A 22738-nucleotide genomic window follows, 5' to 3' on the forward strand; every position below is an offset into this window, starting at 1 on the left:
CCTAGCACATGGATACACTGCTGTACACAGCAAAGATTGCCTGTCCAAATACTTCACCAAATACCAGCAACTCAAGAGATTTCACTACCCACAGCTGGCAGTTCAGTATATTCCTGTCTTCCTTTAAGATCTTTAGGAACCGTGGAGCTTAACCTCAAATCAGCCATCCTGGGTTACATCCATTTCTTACTCACCAGCCCCTCTTTCAAATGGAGTCCTTCACTAACACCCTTTGTGGTGGGGTTTTAATGCTTCCTGGCAATATCATGCAGTATGCTTATGCTACATGCAAAGAACATCCCATTATATTTTCAGGCATCTTCTACTACCAGTCAGGTTTGCATGGTTACTGAAATCTTCTCAAGAAGCCAGATGCTTTTGCTGTGTCATTCTGAAGGATCTCTGTTGTGCCCTGGTCTGAACATACTTTTGGATTTGGAGAAAGAAAAAAACGATTCCTTTTTCCTCTATTCATCAGTACATTAATAGTCCCATCTGAGAATGACTTACCGTCAACAGGAGCATATGCAGGTATGTGTTAGGCCTCTGTCCATTGGGAAGACAATGTAGGTTGCTTCCCTGACCATGGAAATGTTATCTAGCCAGGTTTTCTGCTTAGCAGTTGCACATTGGCCTTCAAGTGGATGTGTTCATCACACATGCAATGAAGAACTGAGTCCCCAAACTCAACTTTAAAAGTACTATCTCATGCACTGACTTTAAAGTCTGGCAACCTCTTCTCTTCCTAAACTATCAGTAAGCAGTGACTGACTGGGGTATGTTATCAAGAAGAAACACTTAAGAGTCTTCTCTTGAATCTCCCTGGCTATTTCCCCTCCTTTCAGCTGTGACATTGACTGCCATTCCCTGTGCTCTACAATGTTCCTACATCAGGGCCTCACACCAGCTGCTCTGACTCGTGTTTTTGGTCTCCACTCTCTATCAGTCTGCAGTGCTGCTCTGTGGTGTGCAAGACAGTCAACAACAACTGTGCCCAACTGAGTCTAAGTGGCATTTGCAGCCCCAACTACTCAATCTGGTGAAACAGAAGGACCTTATACTATCATTGCTTCAAAGCATTTCAATAGATTTACAAGTAGAAGATCTAAAGCTCAAGCTCATCATTCGAGCTTTGTGCAGCTAGAAGCTCTTGCACCAAACTGCAGGTTTTCGTGCAGAACTCCACTCCATCAAAACACGTTGGCTGTCCCAAGTAAGGCACTCATGGAGAGGGCCAGAAACAGCACCCTCCTGTTTACATGTGAGCCAAAGAGTCCATCTCTGCTACCTGAAACAACTACAAGTGCATTATTTGTCTGTAAAGCACTTGGCTAACTTTTCTCTAGCTTAGTGTATCTTCTGACAAGAACCATTCCACAAAGTATGTGGCCATCTACTTCCCTGTCATGGAAAAAGCTTCCAGTGGCTTATCCTGGTCAACAGGTCCTTCCTGAATATCTTCTGTCTTTCTATATGTAAAACGTCTCTCTCAGTTGTCTCTCCCAGTAAGTAAACTGTGAGCAATTAAAGGGACTGTTTCATCACCTGACAGGGAATAGCAGAAAAGAGTAGGGAAAAAAAAAATCCTGTATACAGTGCAGCAGCAAACAAACATTCTGTATTGTTCCCTAACCTTTCACCTCATTTTGAATTGTAAATAGCAGAAAATGCAGGAAGATAAATATACACTATGAGAAACTTTTCTGCTTTATGTGTTTAGTTGCAAATCCCAAATCTTTATGCTTGAAAGTAACTTTACTTCATAATGAATCTGGAATGCCTAAAAGTTGTGGGAAATCTGTTCCCCAGTTTAATACTAACTTGAAATATGATCCTTCGGTCTTTAACTGGGAACATCTGGTAGAAAACTCTGCTGGTTGAAATCTACTAGCTAATAAAGACCATAATACATTTCCACAGTTAGAGAGTTACGCATGTTTTATATAAAAGCATTCATGACACTACAAAGCACTCAACACTTAGAGCAAAGGCAAATATTATTTTGTAAGGCATGAAGGAAAGATACATCATTGCAATTTAAAATGAATTTCATGGCAACAAAGTAACATACTTTTTTCTTTTAAAATACAAAGCCCAATTAAAATATAGCCAAACCTAAACTGTCAAACTCCTCAAAGCAAGAGATCAGACAATTATGTCAAATATGTTTAATTTTTTTCAAAATAACTGATGGCAAAATAAAATATTTACATCATGTCATACTGTGTAAACATGTAACGTCACTGTACAAAGAAATATACATGCAAAATAAAGCAAAAAATTTAACTAAAACAATAAAGGAAAAATAATACACAAACATAATGATATGAGGTTGGTACGAATACACATCCAGTTTCGAAGTCAGTTGTTTTCTTTTAAAAAGTTTCTGTACAACTTTACAAAAAACCAAAAACAAACAAACAAAAAGAATAAATAGGATACAGTGGAAGCCACAAAGCTCAAAACTAACCCAAGCTAGGTTATGGCTTAAGACCCATATTTCTAACTCTTGTGGGATGTCGGCTTGGTTTCCTTAAACTTGGCATTTCACACAAACATAGATGACAACACACCCACATGAACTCAGTGATGCACAGAAAACCATCTCTGTCTTTTTAAATACCTCACGCTAATATTACTTCAACCTTAAGAACAGTTACTAAGACAATTACATTACATGTCCAATTCTCCTCATCTGACTGCTACTTTCTGAATGTATTCTTCACCAAAGAGCACAAGATTAATTTGTTCATTTCACAGAAAGAAGTAAAAACACAGATTTGGAAATTCTAAAAAGTAGTTAAGTGTTGAGACTCATTTGGGGAAAGTCAGACTTTGGCATTTTAAATATAATAATAAAATTTAAAAAGTGTCACCCTACTTCTTAATCAGTTTGACATTTGGGATACCAATCTCTCTCTCTCTTCAATTTTTTTAACAATCCTTAAAACTGACTAGTCTTGACTAAATTCTATGCTAACCCTCATCTTAAACTAATAATGACAGTGTGGTACAACACACCCGCCCTTGCCCACCCAGAACCCCCAATCACACAAACAAAACCATAAAGCTCGCCGTACTAAGTATGTGCTTTTTCTATATATTTATTACAGTTACAACAGAGGTCCTCATAAATAGTTGCATAAAATGTTAAAGCCACAACATTGCACATGATATGAAAGAAAACAAAATCCCAAATGAGTGCATTTACAGTATTTCATCCTGCTGTATACTGCTTGACAATTGGGTCAGCAAGCTGGGCACCAACCCAAAGTTCTTTTCTAGGGGGACAGTGAGTACTGACCCAAACTGAAGACCCGCACAGTGGTATACCACCATTTAGGAAGGAGGGGGGAAAAAAGGATAAGAGGAGGGGGAAAAAAATTACAGACCGAAGGCAGGTAACAGTCTATATACAAGTAAGGCCTACATTTTATCAGAGCAAAACAATTCATTCTATTTGTATGCAAAATCTTTTGAGGTTGGATGCACTTAAAAGCAGAGTCTGATCTCAGTGCAGTGCTACGTGAGATACATACAGGCGAGGCAACTGGAAAGCTCTAAGACCAAGTGAAAACCAGATGTTACAAATGAAGGCTGTACCAATGGGCAGCCATTTTGGTGAGTCTTCTCCAGGCATGATCTGATTTTTGTTTAACACCAGTGCTTTAAACATAGGCATTTCTTCCTTGAATAAATCTTGAAAACGGTAGCTAAGTTCACTTGCAAAATTCAACTCTTGTTTATTAAAAAAACTATTTTTTTTTTGCAGAAACCTGAATAAAATACTGTTACTGTATCGCTTGTGACTGCTTTTTGCAGAGTACAGTGCTATTGTCCTCCACCCCCGTGAAGTCTGCATCTCCAGTCCCCCGCGCCGCCCTGCGCGGGTCCCTGCGGAATGCATTTGCACACGAACATTCACTAGCAGCTGGTTGGCTTGGGGTTTGCTTTCCTCAAAATTCAAGTCAACCGCTGATTGGCAGAAGGAGTCTATCTCCAGTCTGATTGATTGGCAGGAGGAGTCCATCTCCAGTCTGATTGATTGGCAGGTGAAAGAGAATGAGAGAGAACTTCAAGCAAGGTCAAACTCTTGGCAAGAGCCTGCTCTGTAAGAAGTTTTTAATGCTACGGATGGGTCGAACATCATTCTGGTGTTTTCGCCGCTCAATGAACGAAGTCAGTCTGGATATATCAATGCTGTCAGAACTTTTGCTATTCCCCAGCTGCAGCCATTGCTCCTGGAGGGCCAGTGCAGCCGAGGGACGTTTAGCTGGGTCATCCTGAAGTAGGAAGCATACGAAATCTTTGGCCTTCTGGCTAACTCCTTTGAAGTAGTCATCTGGGAAACTAAAGTCCAAGCGGCAAATATTCAGGCAAGTTTCCTCTACACTTTCATCCAGGAAAGGAGAGACGCCACTAAGAAGGACATAAGTGAGCACTCCAATGCTCCAAACATCTGAAGTGAGTGAAACAGGATTTCCAAGAATAATTTCAGGAGCTGCAAACTCTGGGTTTCCAAGTAACTGGTGGATATAATACGTGGTATTGAGCTGGACTGCGTCTCCAAAGTCAGCCAGTTTTATTGTTGGCCTAGTGGAACTCTGGTCCACCAAAATATTTTCAGGCTAGAAAACACAAAAGCAAAAGTTAAAATGTCTTTTTTCAAGTCAGTCTAACCCACATTTAATGCTCCAACTCAGCTGGCTTCCCAGCCAGTGTGGTCAGCTCTAGAACATAAATAGCTGCACGCTACAGGGATTAGTGCTGAAGGCCATCTCTGCAAAGCTCTGAGGCTTTACCAAGGCTTCCACAGACCAGCCAGTAGGTGGTTTCTTGCTACTACAACATGCAATGAATGTGCTTTAGCTGCTGGCACTATATTTTTTGCAGGAAATATAGTTCTGCCATGTAATACTTCAGTTGTTCACAACATCAGCTTTGCAAAGCTTCACAGGAACTGGGTTTCAAAACTTTAGCTTCAGGAACAGAAATTACAACTAGAGGGTGAATAAAGCAACTGCTCCATTTGTTTTATGACAGAGACAACAAAACCCTTGCATTTAAAGACTGGAAGACTTTGTAGATATTTGCATGAAGCTTTCAACAAAATCCAGCTTTATTTGGCAACTCTTTAATGTAATGCAGCTATACAGATGGAAGACAAGCCCTGTTAAGAGACTATGACAGCAGAAGATCCCGTTGGATGCACATGACTTCAAGAGAACTGCCCCATTATTGGTGAGCTGAAAGTGGAATTATTGCTACAGTTTTATTTCTGAAGCTACTGCTGTTGTAGCTGTAATCTCTGCAAAGTAAGAGCAACTTACCTACAACTAGTTTTTAATTAGTTCATCTGTATGTACCCTGTGACCAGAAAAAGTACTGGTGAACTCTGTATAGCACACTAGAAAAAATTCAATGGTACGAAGACACAAAACTAGTTCTGCTTGGAAAACAGAAGTACTTGGAGGGAAGAGACTCAGGCTCTTTTTGCTTTTTCTCACCATGACCCCATTTGGTTAAAGACACCCTGTCTGCAAAGATGATTTGTCAATGCTAAAATTCCTTATTATTCATATACAGGTGTAAAAAAAAAAGTAAAGATTAAGTTTTTAATTAATGTTCCCATTAAGACCTTCTCACACAGTTTTTTTTACTAGAATGCATCAAACCCTTATGGCTCAAGTAACACTCAAAGGTAATAACAAAGGCCCAAGGAGGCACCATTCATGTGGATATCACAGCCTTTAAAGTGCAAAGATGAGAAACATTTTTGCATCAAAAGAGGAAAAGCAGTCTCTTCCACAATAAACTCTATGCTTCTTGAGAAAGAAATTGATTTCTGCTGCAAGTTTATCAGAAAGTAAATAAATGAATGAATAAATGAATAAATAAAAATCAAGCAAAACTTCCTGTCAGCAATTATTTCCAACACAAAAGGCCACACAGGGCAAACAAGCTATAAGGAGAAAGCATAGGGAATTGAAAATTTCTGCTTTGCTGGCTATGGGTTATGAGTGATCTAAAGCATTTGGGGATGGAGCCCCAAGCCATATCCTTCATGAGTCTCTCAAAGCATTTCAAAGTTCTGTGTTCCCAGTTCAAGTTTTCTAAAAGAGGGAGATTTTTATACCTGCAATGATGCATACTGCCCAGAATCCCATTAACACCTCACCTTTAGGTCCAAATGTGCTATTCTGCAGTTATGAAGATACTGCACAGCTTCCAGAATCTCTCCCAGGTAGAGTCTGATCTTCCCTTCTGTGAGGTTTCCCCATCGCACAACATAGTCTAGAAGGCGACCCTGGTCAGCCCTGTTAGAATTACAAGGTTGCATCTTGGATTAATCCATGCATCAGAACTGAAAAAAACCCCAGGCTACAGACTACAGCAATAACTGGAGCCTGCAGTACTTACAAGAGAAAGGACTAGGGTATGAAGAGAAGATTTCACATCAAGCTACCAGATCACACAACATTTCTAATTCACTTTTGCAGCCATTTGATACAAAAAGACTGTTGAACCTTCAGACTAAGATAATCATCTTAATGTCTCTATTTGTTCCCTTCTGAGTGTTAAATTCAACATTTTAGTAACAGCATTAGACAACTGCAATATTTTACTTAGGTGCTTTCAAATTTCTATGAAATCTTAGAGCTCCTTATTCATAAACCACTATAAATGCCCCAGAAAGTCAGCTGTAGATATCACATTTTACAGATAATTTAGAGTCCACACACATTTCTAACACTAGTATGTAGTTGGTGGAGGTCTCAAAGGTGTCGAGAAGGCCAATGAGCTGGGGATGCTGGAGATTCTGCATGACTCCAAGTTCATGGGTAACCTGGTCTCGCTTCATCAACTTCTTATTCACAAACTTGGTGGCTACTGCTTGCTTGGTTCCCTTCTGGTCACACTTCTTAACGACAGAAAATCTGCCCCTGGAACACAACAGTGAAAGGAAAGAATTAACAGAGAGATGCAATCAGGACATACTTTCGAAAGATATACTCCAAGAGATCTAATTTTAGATCTCCAATAAGCTACCCTTACAGAGAAGTTTCTGGGCATGAGAATTTTCAGTGTGTGCCTCTACTACAAACTGTGTCTGTATAAACTTGACAGAGATCTGTTATATCACATTTGCAGACAACTTGTCAGAGTAATATCCAGCTTTCAAAGGTCATCATTAATTGGACAACTGTATATTCTACATGACTTATTTTGCCCATTTTCAGACTCCTTCTGTCTGTAATTTTCATACTCTAAATAACATGGTTTAGGAGAACTTCACTACAGAAGCAGTCTCAGTCACTGTAAGGCATGCTTAAAAAAATATGCCTTAATCTATGATACCACTTCAGCCTAACTGCATTCTGTTTATGCAGTGCCACCTAGTGCTGGCAAAATTTTTGCTTCCTAACTTCTGCTTAATTCAACAAAATTCTGGCCTTTTAGGCTCATACATTAAGTATTTTTCAAGAAGAATTTAATTTTTGAAAAAGAATTCAATATTTTGACACAGACAGCTTCAGAGATCAGCATACAGAACGCACCTGCCAAGCTCAGCCACTTCACTATAGTGGGAATCAAAATTGTCTTTCCAGATTACCATGATCCCATCACTTCCAGGACCTAAACAAACAAAGAAACAAACAAACAAAGAGAAGGACAGTATGTCCAAGATTTAATATACTCAGATCCTTTGGCTATGAGGGGAATCACCCCATCCTGTAAATCCCAGTATGACACATAGGGTGGCAGCAGGACAAACTGGATTATACACCACGGGAGCCCAGACAAGGCAGCAGAACAAAATCTATAGTGGAAACAATTCAGGTACAGTGGGAACTCTCTGTACAGGAATGAGCAATCTTGGCAAGATGAGGGAAACAGTAAAAAGAAAAGACATCTTACATTATATCTCGTAATCAATAATACACCAACCAGTGGAAAAAAAAGTGGCCAGGCAGTGTAGTAGCTACCTTAGAAAGCAACTCTTACTTTTCAGGAAAACACTAGTTTAAAGACCAAAATTTCATTTTCAGCCTCTTTTATGTATTGCAACACACTCATCCTAAGGCTTAGCTACTGTCTGTCTTGGGTCAGTGAGCAAGAAGTGCCTGAAATAATGAACACCTCAATATGTTGTCAGTAAGGCACTTACTGCAGCTGCCAATAGGCAGAGCTCAAAGTGGCACCACTGAATATAAACCCCTAAAAATTTCAGCTGAGATTTGGAAGAAACACATCTTTCACAGTCTGGTTTAAAATTCCAGGAAAACAGCAAAGCTCTTAGAAAAAAAGGGAAGAAAGACCACATTTTGAAGAGGGTTGGGACAACTGTATAAGTCCCCATATCAGCTGGGACAGACATACACAGAGTAGCACTTCATATCTTGGGGTTTTTTATGTGAGTCAATTTGAGACAGAGCCATTGTGCTAAAATCTATGAATTAATTCTCACCAATGGAAAAATATACGGGCCTCACAATGCCCTAAAGGACCCAGATAGCATCAACTGTTATAAACTGCCTTGTAAGAAAACCTGTAATCCTGCTTTTTCCCTATGTCTAAAAATGGAGAATTATGAACATTTAGGAGAAGAATAAGTGAACGTACAAACACACACCAAAACTTATCACTATGTCATCAAACGCATCAAGCAAAAATCTTTTTTCCCCTTTGCTGTCTGCCCCCAGAACACAGGCGTTTTTTCATCTTTGCACATTTCCTTTTCATTCCCTCACAAACATTCAGGTTGCTTTGCTTCAGGTACTGAAATAATTTAACTGTAGATCAATGATGCAAAGACAAGAACTAGTTGTATGTTCTCCTAAACACTGTTGCTTTATAATCCAAGTAAAGGATAAAAATAAATTACAAAGTAATGCTACTTTTTTCTTTTCTGTACATTTTAGAAATTATGTTAGCACAGGAACATTCATTGAGACTAAACTAAGAATGCTGATGATAAAATATGATTTTATCAGCGTGTTTGAACTAGTACTGGCAAAGTATAGTATAAAATGCTACAAAATCATACACATGTTGACCATAGTGTGGAATATATTTATGAACCTCTAATCAGTTCCATCCTAAAACTGCATCTATTCCTGTTGAAACAGGCAATATATTACAGGTAAAAAGGTTATGATACTCCTTTAACAAAGGGGTGCCCAAGAGCTGAGCTTTTCTTTTCACTGTTCTATGGGTACCAGATGCTTTGACTGTAAGCAGGCTTTAGAAGAAGGCAGAGACAGGCCTACCTAAAACTCGTAGACTGGCGGAGGATGAAACCGAACCCATGTCGTTTGCAGCTATACACGTGTAGATACCATCGTCTTCCGCAGTGACGCCGACGATTTTCAGCGACGCCTCTCCCAAGTCACTGGGAAACACAACAGCAGCCATTAACTTCCAGTAACTTCACAGTTACTGTAAAATCAGATACAGTTAGGTTGATATTGTTTAGACTTCTTATTCTCCAGCCCTTATCTCTCTGGATGAACATTACTAACCCTGCCCTGCTGGATCAGAAGTGTCCACCAGAACCTGAGCACTTTGTGTCCATCCAGTATCTTGGAATGACCTACAGACTGCTGGAAAAACATCCCGACTGACACTCTCTCTCACCATGTCCCAGGCTCCACCGTGCTGGAAAAATCAAGTGCTTCCCCTGTTTCTTCCTGCTTCCTTTACCTATTTCAAGTTTTTGGAAGCCGTATAGAGACAAACATCCATCACTGTTCCTTCTGAAAGGTTCGTTTCCATCTGTGACTCCCAGTAAGTGTCCCCTGATCAATCATTTGTGCTTTCAGAGCATTCACCCCTTGTAAGAGAGGGCTTGCCCTTCAACATAAAAGGCACACTTCACCACAACTCTGGAGACCTCAGAATTTAGGAGAATGAGGATGGAAGGAAACTAAAAAGGACTTAGGTTTACTCTCTGCTCCAGGGCAGCAACAGCATTAAGCTATGTAAGACCAGGGCAGAAAGACTCTGCAGGCTCTTCCTTAATCTTTCTCACTGTTCAACCACCCTTTTTGTTTGATGGTTTGTCTTTAATGTCTGCTGAAATCTTCCTCTGTGCAATAAATTTCTAGTACTCTTTTGACTATCTGCTATGGACATGAACAGCAGATAATTTAATTTGCAACAGTCTCTTACAAATGTGGATACTTGGCAAGTCCTCCCTACACTTTTCACTGCTAGGCTCAAACCAACCCTAATATTGTGCTGTTTTTTCATAATAATTCATGTTTTCAAGATCTTCTATCATACTTATTGCTTTCCTTTGGATTCATCTCAGTTACTACGAATCATTTTACTGACTGAATCAAAAACTATTTGCAATGGTCTTCACCACACAATTCCAGGGGGAATAAAGAAGGTAAATTTTAGGAACATAGGAAGATGACACCCTTCCCCAGCTCAAAGAACATTTCTGGATTATTTCTAAAAATGTCAGCCACAGCTAACATGATTTACTGGATATAATTCTGTAACAGTAATGAGTAAATGTAGCAAATTTAACTCTTACACAACTCACAACAGCTCTGGATGCAGTAGTAAAGCTGCCACACTGCCTTTGTCTCCCCATTAGAAACAAACACAAAACCCAATGAAAAGAAAAAGCAGGAGCAGCAGGAAGTAAAGAACAGTATAACATGCCATCAAGTTTTCACAAAGAGCCCTTCATTCTGAATTAAGAGTATAATTCATAAATAAGACATTTCCTCACACTGTTAGTTAAGTTACTCACTAAACTATATTTTCTGTATATAAAAGATGCTTTTCCAGAAAATTTTTTTTTCAGTGCAGCTTCCCATTCTAAAATAACACAGTTTCTCCTATTAATCAGGTGTTTGAGTTACCAGTTGTTCTGTTATGTTCTGTCATAGCAAAGCTAAACCCAGACAAAATTGTTAATATCCACACTTCAACAATGAAGAGGGATGTTGCCAGATCAGTAGGAAGCAGGAGCTTCTTTGCAAAACACTGTAGTGTGATCTGAAAGCCACCAATGGAAATAAGGGACTGGCAGGATCTGTCACAGTACTGGCATGTCACAACATACTGGTCTGTTTCAAGGACCAGGTCAGTGTGACAAAACCACAATGGCTTCTGCAATAGCTAATCAGAAATAGCAGATTAATTTTATTTAGATTTTAAAAATCAATTGTGTAATATTGTTACCCTAGCCATACACAGAAGTTATATAATATTCCTGGAAAATCTCAGCTGTGAAGTCTTTCTGTGTGAGAGCAACCCTATCCTCATGCCTCAAAGCCCAGTGCTGCTTGGTACCAGGGGTGCAAATTAAAAATCTAACAGTTTCAGCAGTTCCTGTTGAACATGACACAAATTACCTGTAGGAAATGCTGTGGTGACCGTCATTGCTCAGTGTATTATGATCAGGACCTTTCCAAGTAACTGAAGCCTTGGGGCGACCACAGACTTTACACCTAAGCACGATGGTCTCTCCTGTCTCACATGTTACCTCACTCAATGGAACTATAAACTCTGGGGGAACTGGAAAAATAAAATTAATGGCATTAGGTCAACAGAAGCAAATACATTTAATTTCTATTCCTTGCACTGTTTTCTATTAGACAAAGTAGTACTTTATGTTCCCAAGGTGTGTATATCCCTCTACCCTTGGAGCACGTCCATGGTTAGGCCCCTTGCTGGGGCTCTGCAGAGCTAGTGAATTTTTCTCCACATGAGCTTGGACACAACATTACTGCTGTGCTACAGATAACCCCGAAGACTACCATGGTGAACCAAGCACCCAGTTTATGGCAAGGTGAGGAAAGTCTACAGTGAAAAGTATTTAAGGATGTGCTCAGCTAGGCTATCTTTATATCCAGCCAAATTTGCAAAAGGGAACACAAAACACTTCATCCACTAAGGCACTGTAGTGCTTTCCCTTTTCCACAGGTGAAACTGAAGAAGTTTGTTTCTGTGAATTAAGCTAAATCCCCAGTTTGGTTCTGACCCCAAAGTGCCACTATCTTTGTCCTGATCAGCCTCTGCACTGGAGAGGTCCTGAATGTTCCCTAGGGAACAAGATTAAAAAGGAAGAAGCTCCAACTCCTAGCCTTGTACCTTTTCAAATTCAGCAAGGCCCAACTTCCATACAGAACAATCATATGGTCCTTGTGTTTTATGTTCTTTTGGACTTGTGAACTAAAAAGGGTCCTTGCATCTTAAAAAATAAATACAATGTCATTCATTCTACCTCATCTAAAAAGAGGCTTTGTATATTTTTGTAGAAAGCACTCAGTTCCTGACATAATTCATATCAAGCAAATAATGTTTTTATCAAATTATATTGACTGAAACTTTTAAAAATTAAAGCAACTTACCATCATAAATGTAATTGGGGTTGAGAAGCTGGAAAGGAGAAATTAAAGAATTAATGTCCTGATAATCTTATAATAACTTAAAGAATGGTAGAAAACCAAGCACAGAGATGGATCAAAGTTAGCTGTACCCACAAAATCCAAGAAACATCTGAATACCACAATTTCTGCACCACTCTATTCTTTTTGCAGTATCTTTTTGTTGTATGATGCTTGCAGGTTCAAGGCTGTAACTTTCAGTTTTCAGATTTGGCAAAGACTGTCCATTAAAGCCACTGCTGCCTTTCATTCCTTCCTGTGAAGTTCTGACAGAGGCTACTTTTAAAGAAATCCCAACCCAACTTCTTTTGGAAACTACATCTTTGAATACTTACTTTTACAGAAACCTTGTTGGCAAGTCCTTCTCGGGATTTGCGATAACCATTCTCTAGCTTGCCTTCCCTTTTGCCGTCTTTATCTTTTTTCTCAGATTTCTTCCTTAATCGGAGTGCTGTGTGCCAAGACGTTGACTTCCTGAACACAGAACATGAAACTCTGATCAATTCTTTTCAACTCCCTGCTATCTCCTTATACTGTCTAATTTCATGTGTCATTGGAAAAGTATGTAAAAATGTTATTTCTACGTATTACAGTACAGTAAAATGAAATACATTAAGTATTCCATAAGAGATGTCACCCTTGGCTAAATCTGTGAACAAGCTACTAATGTAGTCTGGAGTTCAGTATTCCTTGAAATCACTGCTCCAATGGTAAACTTGCTATATGAAAATGCAAATGTGAATCAAACTGAGCAACAACTAGTATGAAACCCATACCAAATACAGCCTGACTAAAGCTTTACACAAAATTCACACTTTGATACAATTTCTTCCATTGCAGATATAAGAGAGAGTTGCTCCTAGCATACAGCCATTTTCAATAAGTTTGTGGCTTTTTGGAACCCTCAAAATCTTGTTTCACTTGAACAAACATTCCCTGTTTTCCTTGACAGAGGTGTCTAGACTGGTAGCTCATTCTATTAAATAAACAAGTTAAAACCAATTATTGCTGCTCTTAGATCACACATTCTCTTCCCAGAAGATTGGGCTATTGCAACTTTTTAATAAAGAATATGTGCTTCTGGGATCTTTCTTACTAGCTTTTTGCTAAGGGACCTCTCAAGTACTCATTCTACTTGTTGTTAATTTATTTCTCAATGATCACATCAACTTTTGGCCTTAAAGGTTCAAAGCCTTCTCTACACTGGAAGTTTTCCCTTCCTCCCCTTCTATGCCCACCCAGGCACTCACTTGATGGTTCCATCAGGGTTGTCAATGATGATTGCACTGGTATGCCCCAAGACATAGCCGGGAATCCAGCCCTCGGCTGCGGGGCACTGATCAGTGGCGGCTCTGAACACCAAAAACATGTTCTGTTGGTTGCTGGCTAGAATCTGCACGACCTCTCCTTGGTAGACATTTATCTCATCCTCCTTCACTGCCGTGTAATCGTGTGTCACCAGCATGGTGGAGATATTGCTACTGCTGCTACTTTCACTCTGCAAGCGTCAATCAGAAGCAGAGAGAGCAGGGGGGGAAAAAGAGAATCAAGTTTAAAACGCATGAAGAAGACAGGCTGTTCTTGGCCTGCTACATTACCTACCTAATCCACTCGGTTTAAACTGTAGTCAAAGAAAAGAGCAGTGTTTTCCTCTTTTAGAGCTGACTGTGTCTGTTTATCTTGTGCATCAGTCTGCTATTTGAACATTTTCATGTACTGCGGCTGCACAAATTTATTCCCAGTACAGTTACACAATATCATTTCCTTTAACTAAGAGTCAGTTTATACATAAATCTCAACTTGTCTTCCTTTCAAAGCTCAGACACTGAACCTTGCATCTTCATCAGGCATCAAAACTACAGTACAAGCATGTAAGACAGTTTTAAGTTACTGAAATTACATGGTGCTGTAAGTTCAGTTTCAAAATCACAGTCATTAGCTCATAATCACTGGAAATTCCAACAATGAAAAATACATGTAGTCTTTCCTAGCACTATATGTCAGACCTCAGGCACCAGCCTTCTGCACACAAAACATGACAAGGTACAAAAGAACAAAACAGGGTTTTGACAGCATCTCTCAAAACCACAAGACTTATCTGTGGTTGAATCTGTATGATCAGATTTATTCCTTTAAATTCAGGGGATGAAGTAAATTACTGAAATAAGAAATTATTAATTTGATGGTCAAAATAGACCCACTAAACTATAAGAATCCCTTCTAATTGATTAGTGACTATGATAGCTGAGCATTGTTACCTGTTTATCATATACTTTCAACAACTGTTCATGATTTTGTTCATTTCCCCAGCAAGCATTTGTGGAAAGCTAATTATGGCTGAGAAGGTGTTCATTCAAAATCATATCACTTTCAGAACAAAAAGCTTCTCCTGACCATGAACCTACTGGAAATTATTATAAGACTTATTTTGTCCATTTGCATGTATTCCTTATATGAGGTTTAGTAAATGGAAATGTAAAAACTATCTTCAGATTACACAACCTACTCCCTCAGTAATTATTTCTTTCTTGAAACAAGTTAAAACCAAGGTGAATGGCCTATTAATGATGTGGCATGAGGGGTGTGTGTGTGTGTGCCTGTCTTTTGTCTCTGTCCTTACTTCAAACTGTTTCAGGTCACTCAGTACCAGTGAGGGCTCACTATGGCTCAGGAGAAGCTGAGCTGAAAGAAGGAAATGAGTACCCAGGTTCCTACTGCATATAGAGCATAACCACACTAGTACCACTCGTGCCAGCAGACAGTGGAAAGCTTGGCACATAGGACTAAAACAGCATCATTTTTTTCCTCAAAACTGTCAAATATCTCTCAAATATTGAGGAGATGCCGGGGGGTCAGTTGACAGCATGGTGCACTGGGAGCCCTGAACACTGCGTTCTCTTGCAATCCGCTAAAGGCCTTGAACAAGTCACTCCGTCTCTCTGTGCCTGTGGTTCCCTGAGGACTCTGGCTGAGAAACCAAGACATTTGGAAAGGAACAGTCTCAGATTACTCATTCATAGCATGTTTAACACCTGATGCTTGGAGTGCCAGTAACTCTGTACATTTTATTCGAGCTGGACTGTTACATGCAGCTGAGTGACTCAAATCTTCTTTTTGCCATATTGGACTGATGAAGCATATGCTACCTCAGTGAGAAAGATCTCATTGTGGATTGTAACTCGACTCAAGGATATTTACATTAACTTCAGATGCAGTTATTTCCACTGGGAGAACTCATTTTTTCTAGTTTAGCGGGTGGCCTGCATAGCCTTTTGTATTAGCAAGTCCTTTCTATGATTCGGGCAAACTGGGAACAGCCGAACCAAACAAATTAAGTCTCATTTTCAGTCACTGCTTAAATTAGGATGACAACTTGCTACATTCTTTTACCTAGATGAAAACCAACTCTACTCAGAAAAAGAAGCTTTTGTTGACTTCTCCTGTTAAGACTTACAGGGAAAGATGAAGGTAAGTTGCAACATCAAACTAAGCCTCAAACCTTACCCCACACACTACTCCTGAACGTACTGTTTCTTAGCATGCAGAAGAATTTGTGTAACTGCAAGACTGACCTTTCTATAACATAACATTTCCTTCTGACATTTAAGTCTTGAAGGATCATAATAAACTCTGAATATTTCTTATGTTCAACAGGGACAGTTAAATCTGTTAAATAAACAACTGTCTGGTAACTACTAAGTGACAAATGTTCTCGAGAATGTGTTTATATCAGAATTCATTCTCACCACAGAAAGATAGCCTTTCCTTTTGCCTTCCAAGGAAGTAATTATTCTTGCACAGTTAATGTTTTCTTACTGAAAGTACTTCTGGTCAACACTGACCTCAACTATGGGATTAGAGGAGGATCTACGAACAAAATAAAAAAAAATTCCTTCCATATTCCTCAACTAGCAAAACTTATTCCTTTTTCTTCTTAGAAGTAATTTTTCTTTAAGTAATCAACCATAGCCATATGTGCATGTGAATATACATACACCAATGGTTAAATTAAAATAAACCTTCACAACCCATTTTCTCCAGCTTGTACAATGTGAAGTGAAATCCTGCTAATTGGTCTAGAAATGAGGTTATAAATGAGGACTTACGGCCCATCTCAATTACCAAACTAGAAGAGTTATATAGCTGTGAATATATAGTTGTGAAGCAGAAGGCACGCATTCCAGTATTACGTTGTATAGTGAGATAAAAACAAGCAATGGTGTCTTTGCTGAGATAGTATTAAAATCCAAATGTTTTGAAATCTCAGTGCCATCCCATCTTTCCCTTTCTCCTTTTTTAATAGAGCAACCTGAATTAGTATTATACAAGTACCTCCATCTTGATTCACATACTATACAGTAATGGCAAAATATTCAAATCACCCTAGATATTGCATTGCATCACAACACATCACGTAACATCACATCACATTTTGCTAGACTGAAGATAAACACAAGACAGAGCTAAACCAAATAAAAAGCTGAAGGAAGATCAGGATAAAAATACAAAACATGCAAAGCGTAATTTTTTTTTTTTCTGAAGCTATTATAAAAGTAAGTGTAAGAACTAAGAAGTCACAAAAGCTTTGTGTGTTAAACAGTTCTATAAAGAAACACATGCATTTAAAAAAGGTCCAGCAAGTTAGGTGATTTGCAAAACTGGTACTGCATACCATTTGTAAGAGAGTGGAAAAACAAACATTCATGAACACAGTGCTTAGTGAGAGAAAAATCAAATGTGAGTTTAAAAAGAAAGGCACCATAACCTGCCTACCACGTCCATGGCAAGTGCCTCAACATTTCTTTATATTTGCACATGCCCCTGTGATTGCTGTGTTGCTTTCCTGGTGGACATTATTAGAGATAACGTAGATTCTGTTGATACCCCCGATTTCTGCACAAACACAACAAGTGCACACTAAGAGGTTGAATCTCCAGAAACCCGAAACCAGTTCTTCTTACAAAGGAGAAAAGACAAGTGGAGCAGGTAATTGTTTGGGTTGTAGTAGAAGTAGGATTATTCTCACTAGCTTTTGTTGGCCTGTTTTGAGTGGATTGCAGAAAGCTTCCTTGATCAAACACAGGATTTAAAAAGAGACTGCTGTACAACAACTAAGGCTGAAAGGAGAGGGGGAAAAAATAAATTAATAAAAAAATAAAAATCAAGCAGCCCAGGGAACGTAGATGTCTCCACGAAGTTAAAACTCAACAGGACAACGGTGGCAAATTTGTGCGTGAAAGGGAAAAAAGCCCCAAGGCAATCTGCCAAAATCTTGAATTCAGATATAAGTGCTGTTGCAATGCATACCCCAAGGTGCTCTGGCTGCCACGCTTCAGCATGTTAATTATGTGCCTTCAAATTAGAGACGAAAAAAGCAAGGACAGCAAGTTAGTAGGTATCAGCCTAGTGATCTACGTTTTCAGCAGAGGCAGAAATTGCATCTAATGTTAGCAGTTGCTTTTGTGTCTGTATACATAGCCGTGTTTGCATGTATACATACACACAGGTAGACATTTTGGGTTTTTTAATGCGCAGAAGATACTGGAACAGTTGATTATTTCAGAGCAGTACAGCACCGGAGAGCCAGAAGTTAGTATGGAGAATGATGGCAATGCACAGAAAGGGAGCGTGGAAGGTTTTAGAAGAGCTCGCAGGACAGAGGTGCTCCGCTCTTACCCCATTACTCTGGGTGGAGTGAACTGACTGCTCGCTGGTCGAGGAGCATGTGCTCATGCGGTCTGTGTCCTTGCTGTGTGAAGAGTGGCGGTGGACCTGCCGCTGGAGGGAGTCATTGTCCCCAGGGAAAGTGAAGGAGCCAGGGCGGCTGGCAGGGGATGCTGGGATGGAGCTCCAAAAGGAGCCCTTCTGCAGGGGGCTGCTGGGTGGAAAGGTTTCCTTGCCAAAAGGAGAAGGGAAAGTCGTGGATAGAGGAGAGTTCATTGGAGAGATGGCTCCTGGCCTTGGCTTCCCAAGCGTCAGTGATCCTATGCTGTTTCTTGTTCGACTGTCCTCTGAGATTCCACGTGAGTCTTTCTGGGCTCCATCAGCTGAGCCAGAAATGTTTCCTGGTGTCTTCCTGGGACTTTCAATAACTTTCATCTTGGGAATCTGTTCAGCTTCTCTCTGAGGACCATCCGGCTCTGCACTGGGAGTGTGCCTGTCTGGCTGGCTCAGGCCAGTTTCTAAGGAGGTGTTGTAGTGTGGCAGGGAGTGATTGTGAATGGACATACCTGACATCTTGTCTGCCTCTGCTTGGGCCGAGGCTGCAGAGGAGACCAGGACTGGGGAATGGTGTCTGACAGGCTGGGGGATCCGGGATGGCCGGCTACGGCTGGAGCTGGGGATGCCACTACAGCTGCTGGGGCCGCCGCTGTTACCACTGCTGCTCCCGCCGCCGCCTCCACCACTGCTGTGGTTCCTCTGGTACTCGATCGGGGACGTCAAGGCTGCAGTGGGGGCGAGGGGGAGGCGGTCAGGGGAAAGGGGGCAGGAAAGGGAACAGGAACAGTTTAAAACAGACATGTCTACTGGCAAAAAGGGGAGTGCTGTTCAAATAAATTTCCTTAGCAGTGGAAAGATGCCACAGACTTCAAGCCACTTTTCTGTATCTAACCTTCATGACCAGCTGTATCTACCTATACTAAAGATTAAAAGTCTGAAGCTAAGAAGAAATATTTTCCTCTAGGATCACACTGTCAGTCAGCAGCCAAGTTGGGAAAAAACAGGTCTGACTCCAAATTCTCTGCTTGTTGTTACTCATTACAACTGTTTAAAAAAATCTGGGTTGGGACAATAACCAACAGATATAAAAACAGAGCAAGAACCTTCTAGTGTCACAGCAGACAACACCACCTTCTACTTTTCTCCTGCAGAATCTGAATGTTGTTGCCACAGTAAGATGCGACAACAATGGCCACCAAAATAACAGAAGCAAAACACATTCTGAATAGATGCTTACAATTCCACTTGGGTTTAGCCTTTAAAGGCTTGCAGTTGCTTAAAAGGGGTACACAAGCTCTCAACGGATGGCACCTATCTTGATTCACTCCTACAAAACATTTGGAAAATTTCACCAAGAGAACACCATGTAAATTCAGACTACCACTCTTATAATAAATGCAAGCATCTGTTCTGAAGCAGAAATGCGGCACATATCCCCCAACTGTTCTGTATTAGCTCAGGAAAAAGGCAACTTGCAAAACATTTCAAAGCCAAGAATGATGAGATGAGAGAAAAGTCATCCAGTTACAAACTTTCAGTAAAAGAAAATAATTTACCATTTAAAAAGTTGCGCTGGTTTTCCAAAATTTGGTTAATTTCATGGATCCATAACTGACGGACTCCCGGACTGGCAGAATGCAAAATAAAGGTCTCTGTGACATCGCCCGTTCTTGATGTTAGTGCAAATTTACATGGATCACTGTCCACATTTTCCTCCAAGGAAAGGCAACTCACCTTCATGAAAGAAAAAAAACCATGTATTTTATGAGAAACATACCTTTAAAATCTCTTTCTTAGGAGTTTAGAGTCAGATCTTCAAATGATAACCACTCTTTCCTTCAGTAAAATAGTACCATAAAATGAAGTATTCCAGTAAACTAAGGATTAGTGGATATCTTACTGACACACCGTGCCTGAACAATACCCAGCAGGTCCGCACGGCCCAATGTTCTCCATCCTTCACTTTCCTTTCAGATTAGTTAAAATGCTGAGCCTGCTGTGGAGGCCTCTTTACCACTGGCCCCCACCAAAGGCTTCAGCTGCAGATACAGCAATGCCTTGGACCAGGCTGCTCAGCCAGAGCTATAAACAGCAGGCTCAGGTGGCAGGCAGAGCACCAAGGTGAATTAGGGGAAGCAGGGTCCACCCAAAACACTTCATGAGGGCTGCTGGGCCCTAATATCAGGTTTTTTTTCAGGGCAGCTTGAAGTGGGAAGCCCTTATTTGTTTGAGGAAGAGCTGACATATCTAAGAAGGTCATACTACTTACAAATGTTATCTACATATCTGGGTATCAGAAAGGATATAAAAAGAGTTATTACCTCTACTTGCAATGACTTTGAAATGTGGCGTAGACACAGCACAGAGCTGAAAACTAAACTCTTTGTGAATACTTGTCCAGTGCTTTGTGCCAGAACACCTGCTTTGATATGCTTCATGCAGGAAGCATCAGAGTACTGGGATCTGAAGATCTCCACTTACCATTGGAGTGAGAACAAATTTGGTAGGAAGTAATTTCAGGAAATGACTGACAGCTCATTGTGCTCTGTGATTGCACATCTAGATGTCACTAGTGACTGCCCACAGAACGAGAAACTGTTACCTTAGCAGAGTTCGTGCAGGGGACACAAAAGACTCACACACAACAGTTACCTTGATACTGTTTTTAAACAAGAATCCGGGCATGGAGAAACCTTTCTTTTTATCTAGCAGCTCACTGAAAATGACAATCTGCTCAAACAGGAAGACCCGTCTCTCCTTGCAGCGTGGTAGAAGTCCCGCATCCTGGTCTGTAACCAAGAATGTGTCCTGGAGCAGGAGCTTACCCTGGGCTACAATTTTACCCTAAACACAGAGGCAAGCAGAAACACATTTAGTGCAGTTCTTAGTTTCTTTCCCCAATCAACCCTTATGAGCACATTCTCATGCCAAATAGCTTTGTGTATTTCCCACCTTCTGACTGTCATTGACCATTATATATTCATTTGTCCTCCTATACACAAGATATTCTTGTGCTGATTCTCAAAAAAAAAAAAAGCAAACATCAAAAATAAAAAGACAAAACAAAACAAAAAACCAGACCAAAACCCACAAATCCACTCCACCCTTTTCAATTCACACTGCATTCTGAGGCTTGTAACACAAAGGCTTCAATTTCTCTATTCTCAATAACTCCAACAGTTACTGATATATTCTTCCAGGGTGCTGAGTAGGGGAAGAACTCAAGTTCATGTCTGCATCACAGAATATAAAGAGCTTTGCAAGTAGGTGTGACTGTGGCCTGGCTGGTGCATACTGCTTCAGTAACCAATTTCCATCTCTTCTAGACTTAGCAAAACATGGAGGGCTACAGCTGCCTCAGGTACATGATTGACCTTAGTGACTCCTCCTTTGTCTACAGTGCAGAAGTCAGGTCTGCTCACCTGCAGATAACTGATTATTACACTGCTTTCCAAGCCTTTCGTCAACAAGGGAACTGTAGTAACATGTGCCCCTTCTAGGTTATGCAGAAGGACTTACCTAGTGTGACTGACACAGCAGGTAATGTTTCCCAGGAAAACCTCCTTGACAGGGCTAAGACTTGATTACTTGATTTTTCATTCACTGCTTTTTCACCAGCTAACCAGATAGTGAGGGAGCACTGTACACATTTCTCCCCACAATATTAATAGTTAATTTCTAGAGAACCTGACAAAATCTCTGAGCAAAACTCCAGCCAACTTACATCAAATCCTTGCAGGCGGCCAACATTCATCATGTCATTACACCGTTTTGGTACTATGCACATGACCTCTACAGCTTTCTGTTCAAGACAAATAAAAAGTCAAAGCTTTATTTTCCAGAAGAGTTAGCAGCATAAAATTTTGTTTCATTTGATACGGTTGCTTTAGAATAGAAATGCAAGAAGTAAACACTTATAATCACTTTCTCAGGAAGATCAGAAAAGGAAAGTGACTCTGCCAAAACAAAAGAAGTTCAGAGTTAAAAGAATTCATATCACTAAGTGAAAATGTCTCAAGTACCTCTAGTTCTGTTGTGTCAAGATTAGCTTTTTTAGAATACTTGAGGAAGTCCTGAAAAAGAAAAAAAAAAAGTCAAGTAATATTTCTTTTCTCATTAATCATCAAAGAGAAATCTGAGAAAATCTGAATTTGATACCCTCTATCAGAATACGACAGACTGCAGAAGACACACCATTTGGACTTAGCTCATACAAAAACATATGCTAAGGCAATGACCTCTGTGCTACACAGGGCTGCTCTTCAGTAAACACTTATGTGATATTAAAATGATTGCAGGTGTAGCTGGAGAAGCTGTCATGAGTCCCAACAATTTGTATGACTTTTACATCTGAAAACAGTTGAGAGTTCCTTCTCCCATTCCTATGACACTGGTACAAATTTTAAACATTTCCATGGCCTAAACATTTGGTCTTTAACTGTTAAGAGAAAAAAACAAATTTCTGCCCAAGCCATCTACTGCAATTTTTGTAAGTATCTGCATGTGCTCAGGAAATAATCAGATGGCATTGCTTACAAATCTGCGTTCTGTTAGGGAAAGGGGTGGAACAACATCAGCAACAATTAAAAAAGAAAACATATCTGTTA

At 40.0% G+C, this 22738-nt stretch overlaps 1 protein-coding gene across 1 annotated transcript in view; it reads right to left on the bottom strand.

Annotated features, from left to right (window-relative positions):
• Window positions 1-1920: 1920 nt before the first annotated feature.
• TRIO (trio Rho guanine nucleotide exchange factor) overlaps window positions 1921-22738 on the bottom strand; it is a 248805-nt gene continuing 227987 nt past the window's right edge. Inside the window, 14 exon segments of the mRNA XM_069004019.1 lie at window positions 1921-4628; window positions 6179-6317; window positions 6744-6944; window positions 7560-7638; window positions 9273-9394; window positions 11376-11538; window positions 12375-12402; window positions 12746-12884; window positions 13661-13908; window positions 18087-18856; window positions 19688-19865; window positions 20784-20975; window positions 21856-21933; window positions 22154-22204. Coding sequence (XP_068860120.1) covers window positions 4086-4628; window positions 6179-6317; window positions 6744-6944; window positions 7560-7638; window positions 9273-9394; window positions 11376-11538; window positions 12375-12402; window positions 12746-12884; window positions 13661-13908; window positions 18087-18856; window positions 19688-19865; window positions 20784-20975; window positions 21856-21933; window positions 22154-22204 — 2931 coding nt within the window. The 3' untranslated portion in view covers window positions 1921-4085.

The sequence above is a fragment of the Aphelocoma coerulescens genome, chromosome 2 (assembly GCF_041296385.1).
Source record: "Aphelocoma coerulescens isolate FSJ_1873_10779 chromosome 2, UR_Acoe_1.0, whole genome shotgun sequence".
NCBI lineage: Eukaryota > Metazoa > Chordata > Aves > Passeriformes > Corvidae > Aphelocoma > Aphelocoma coerulescens.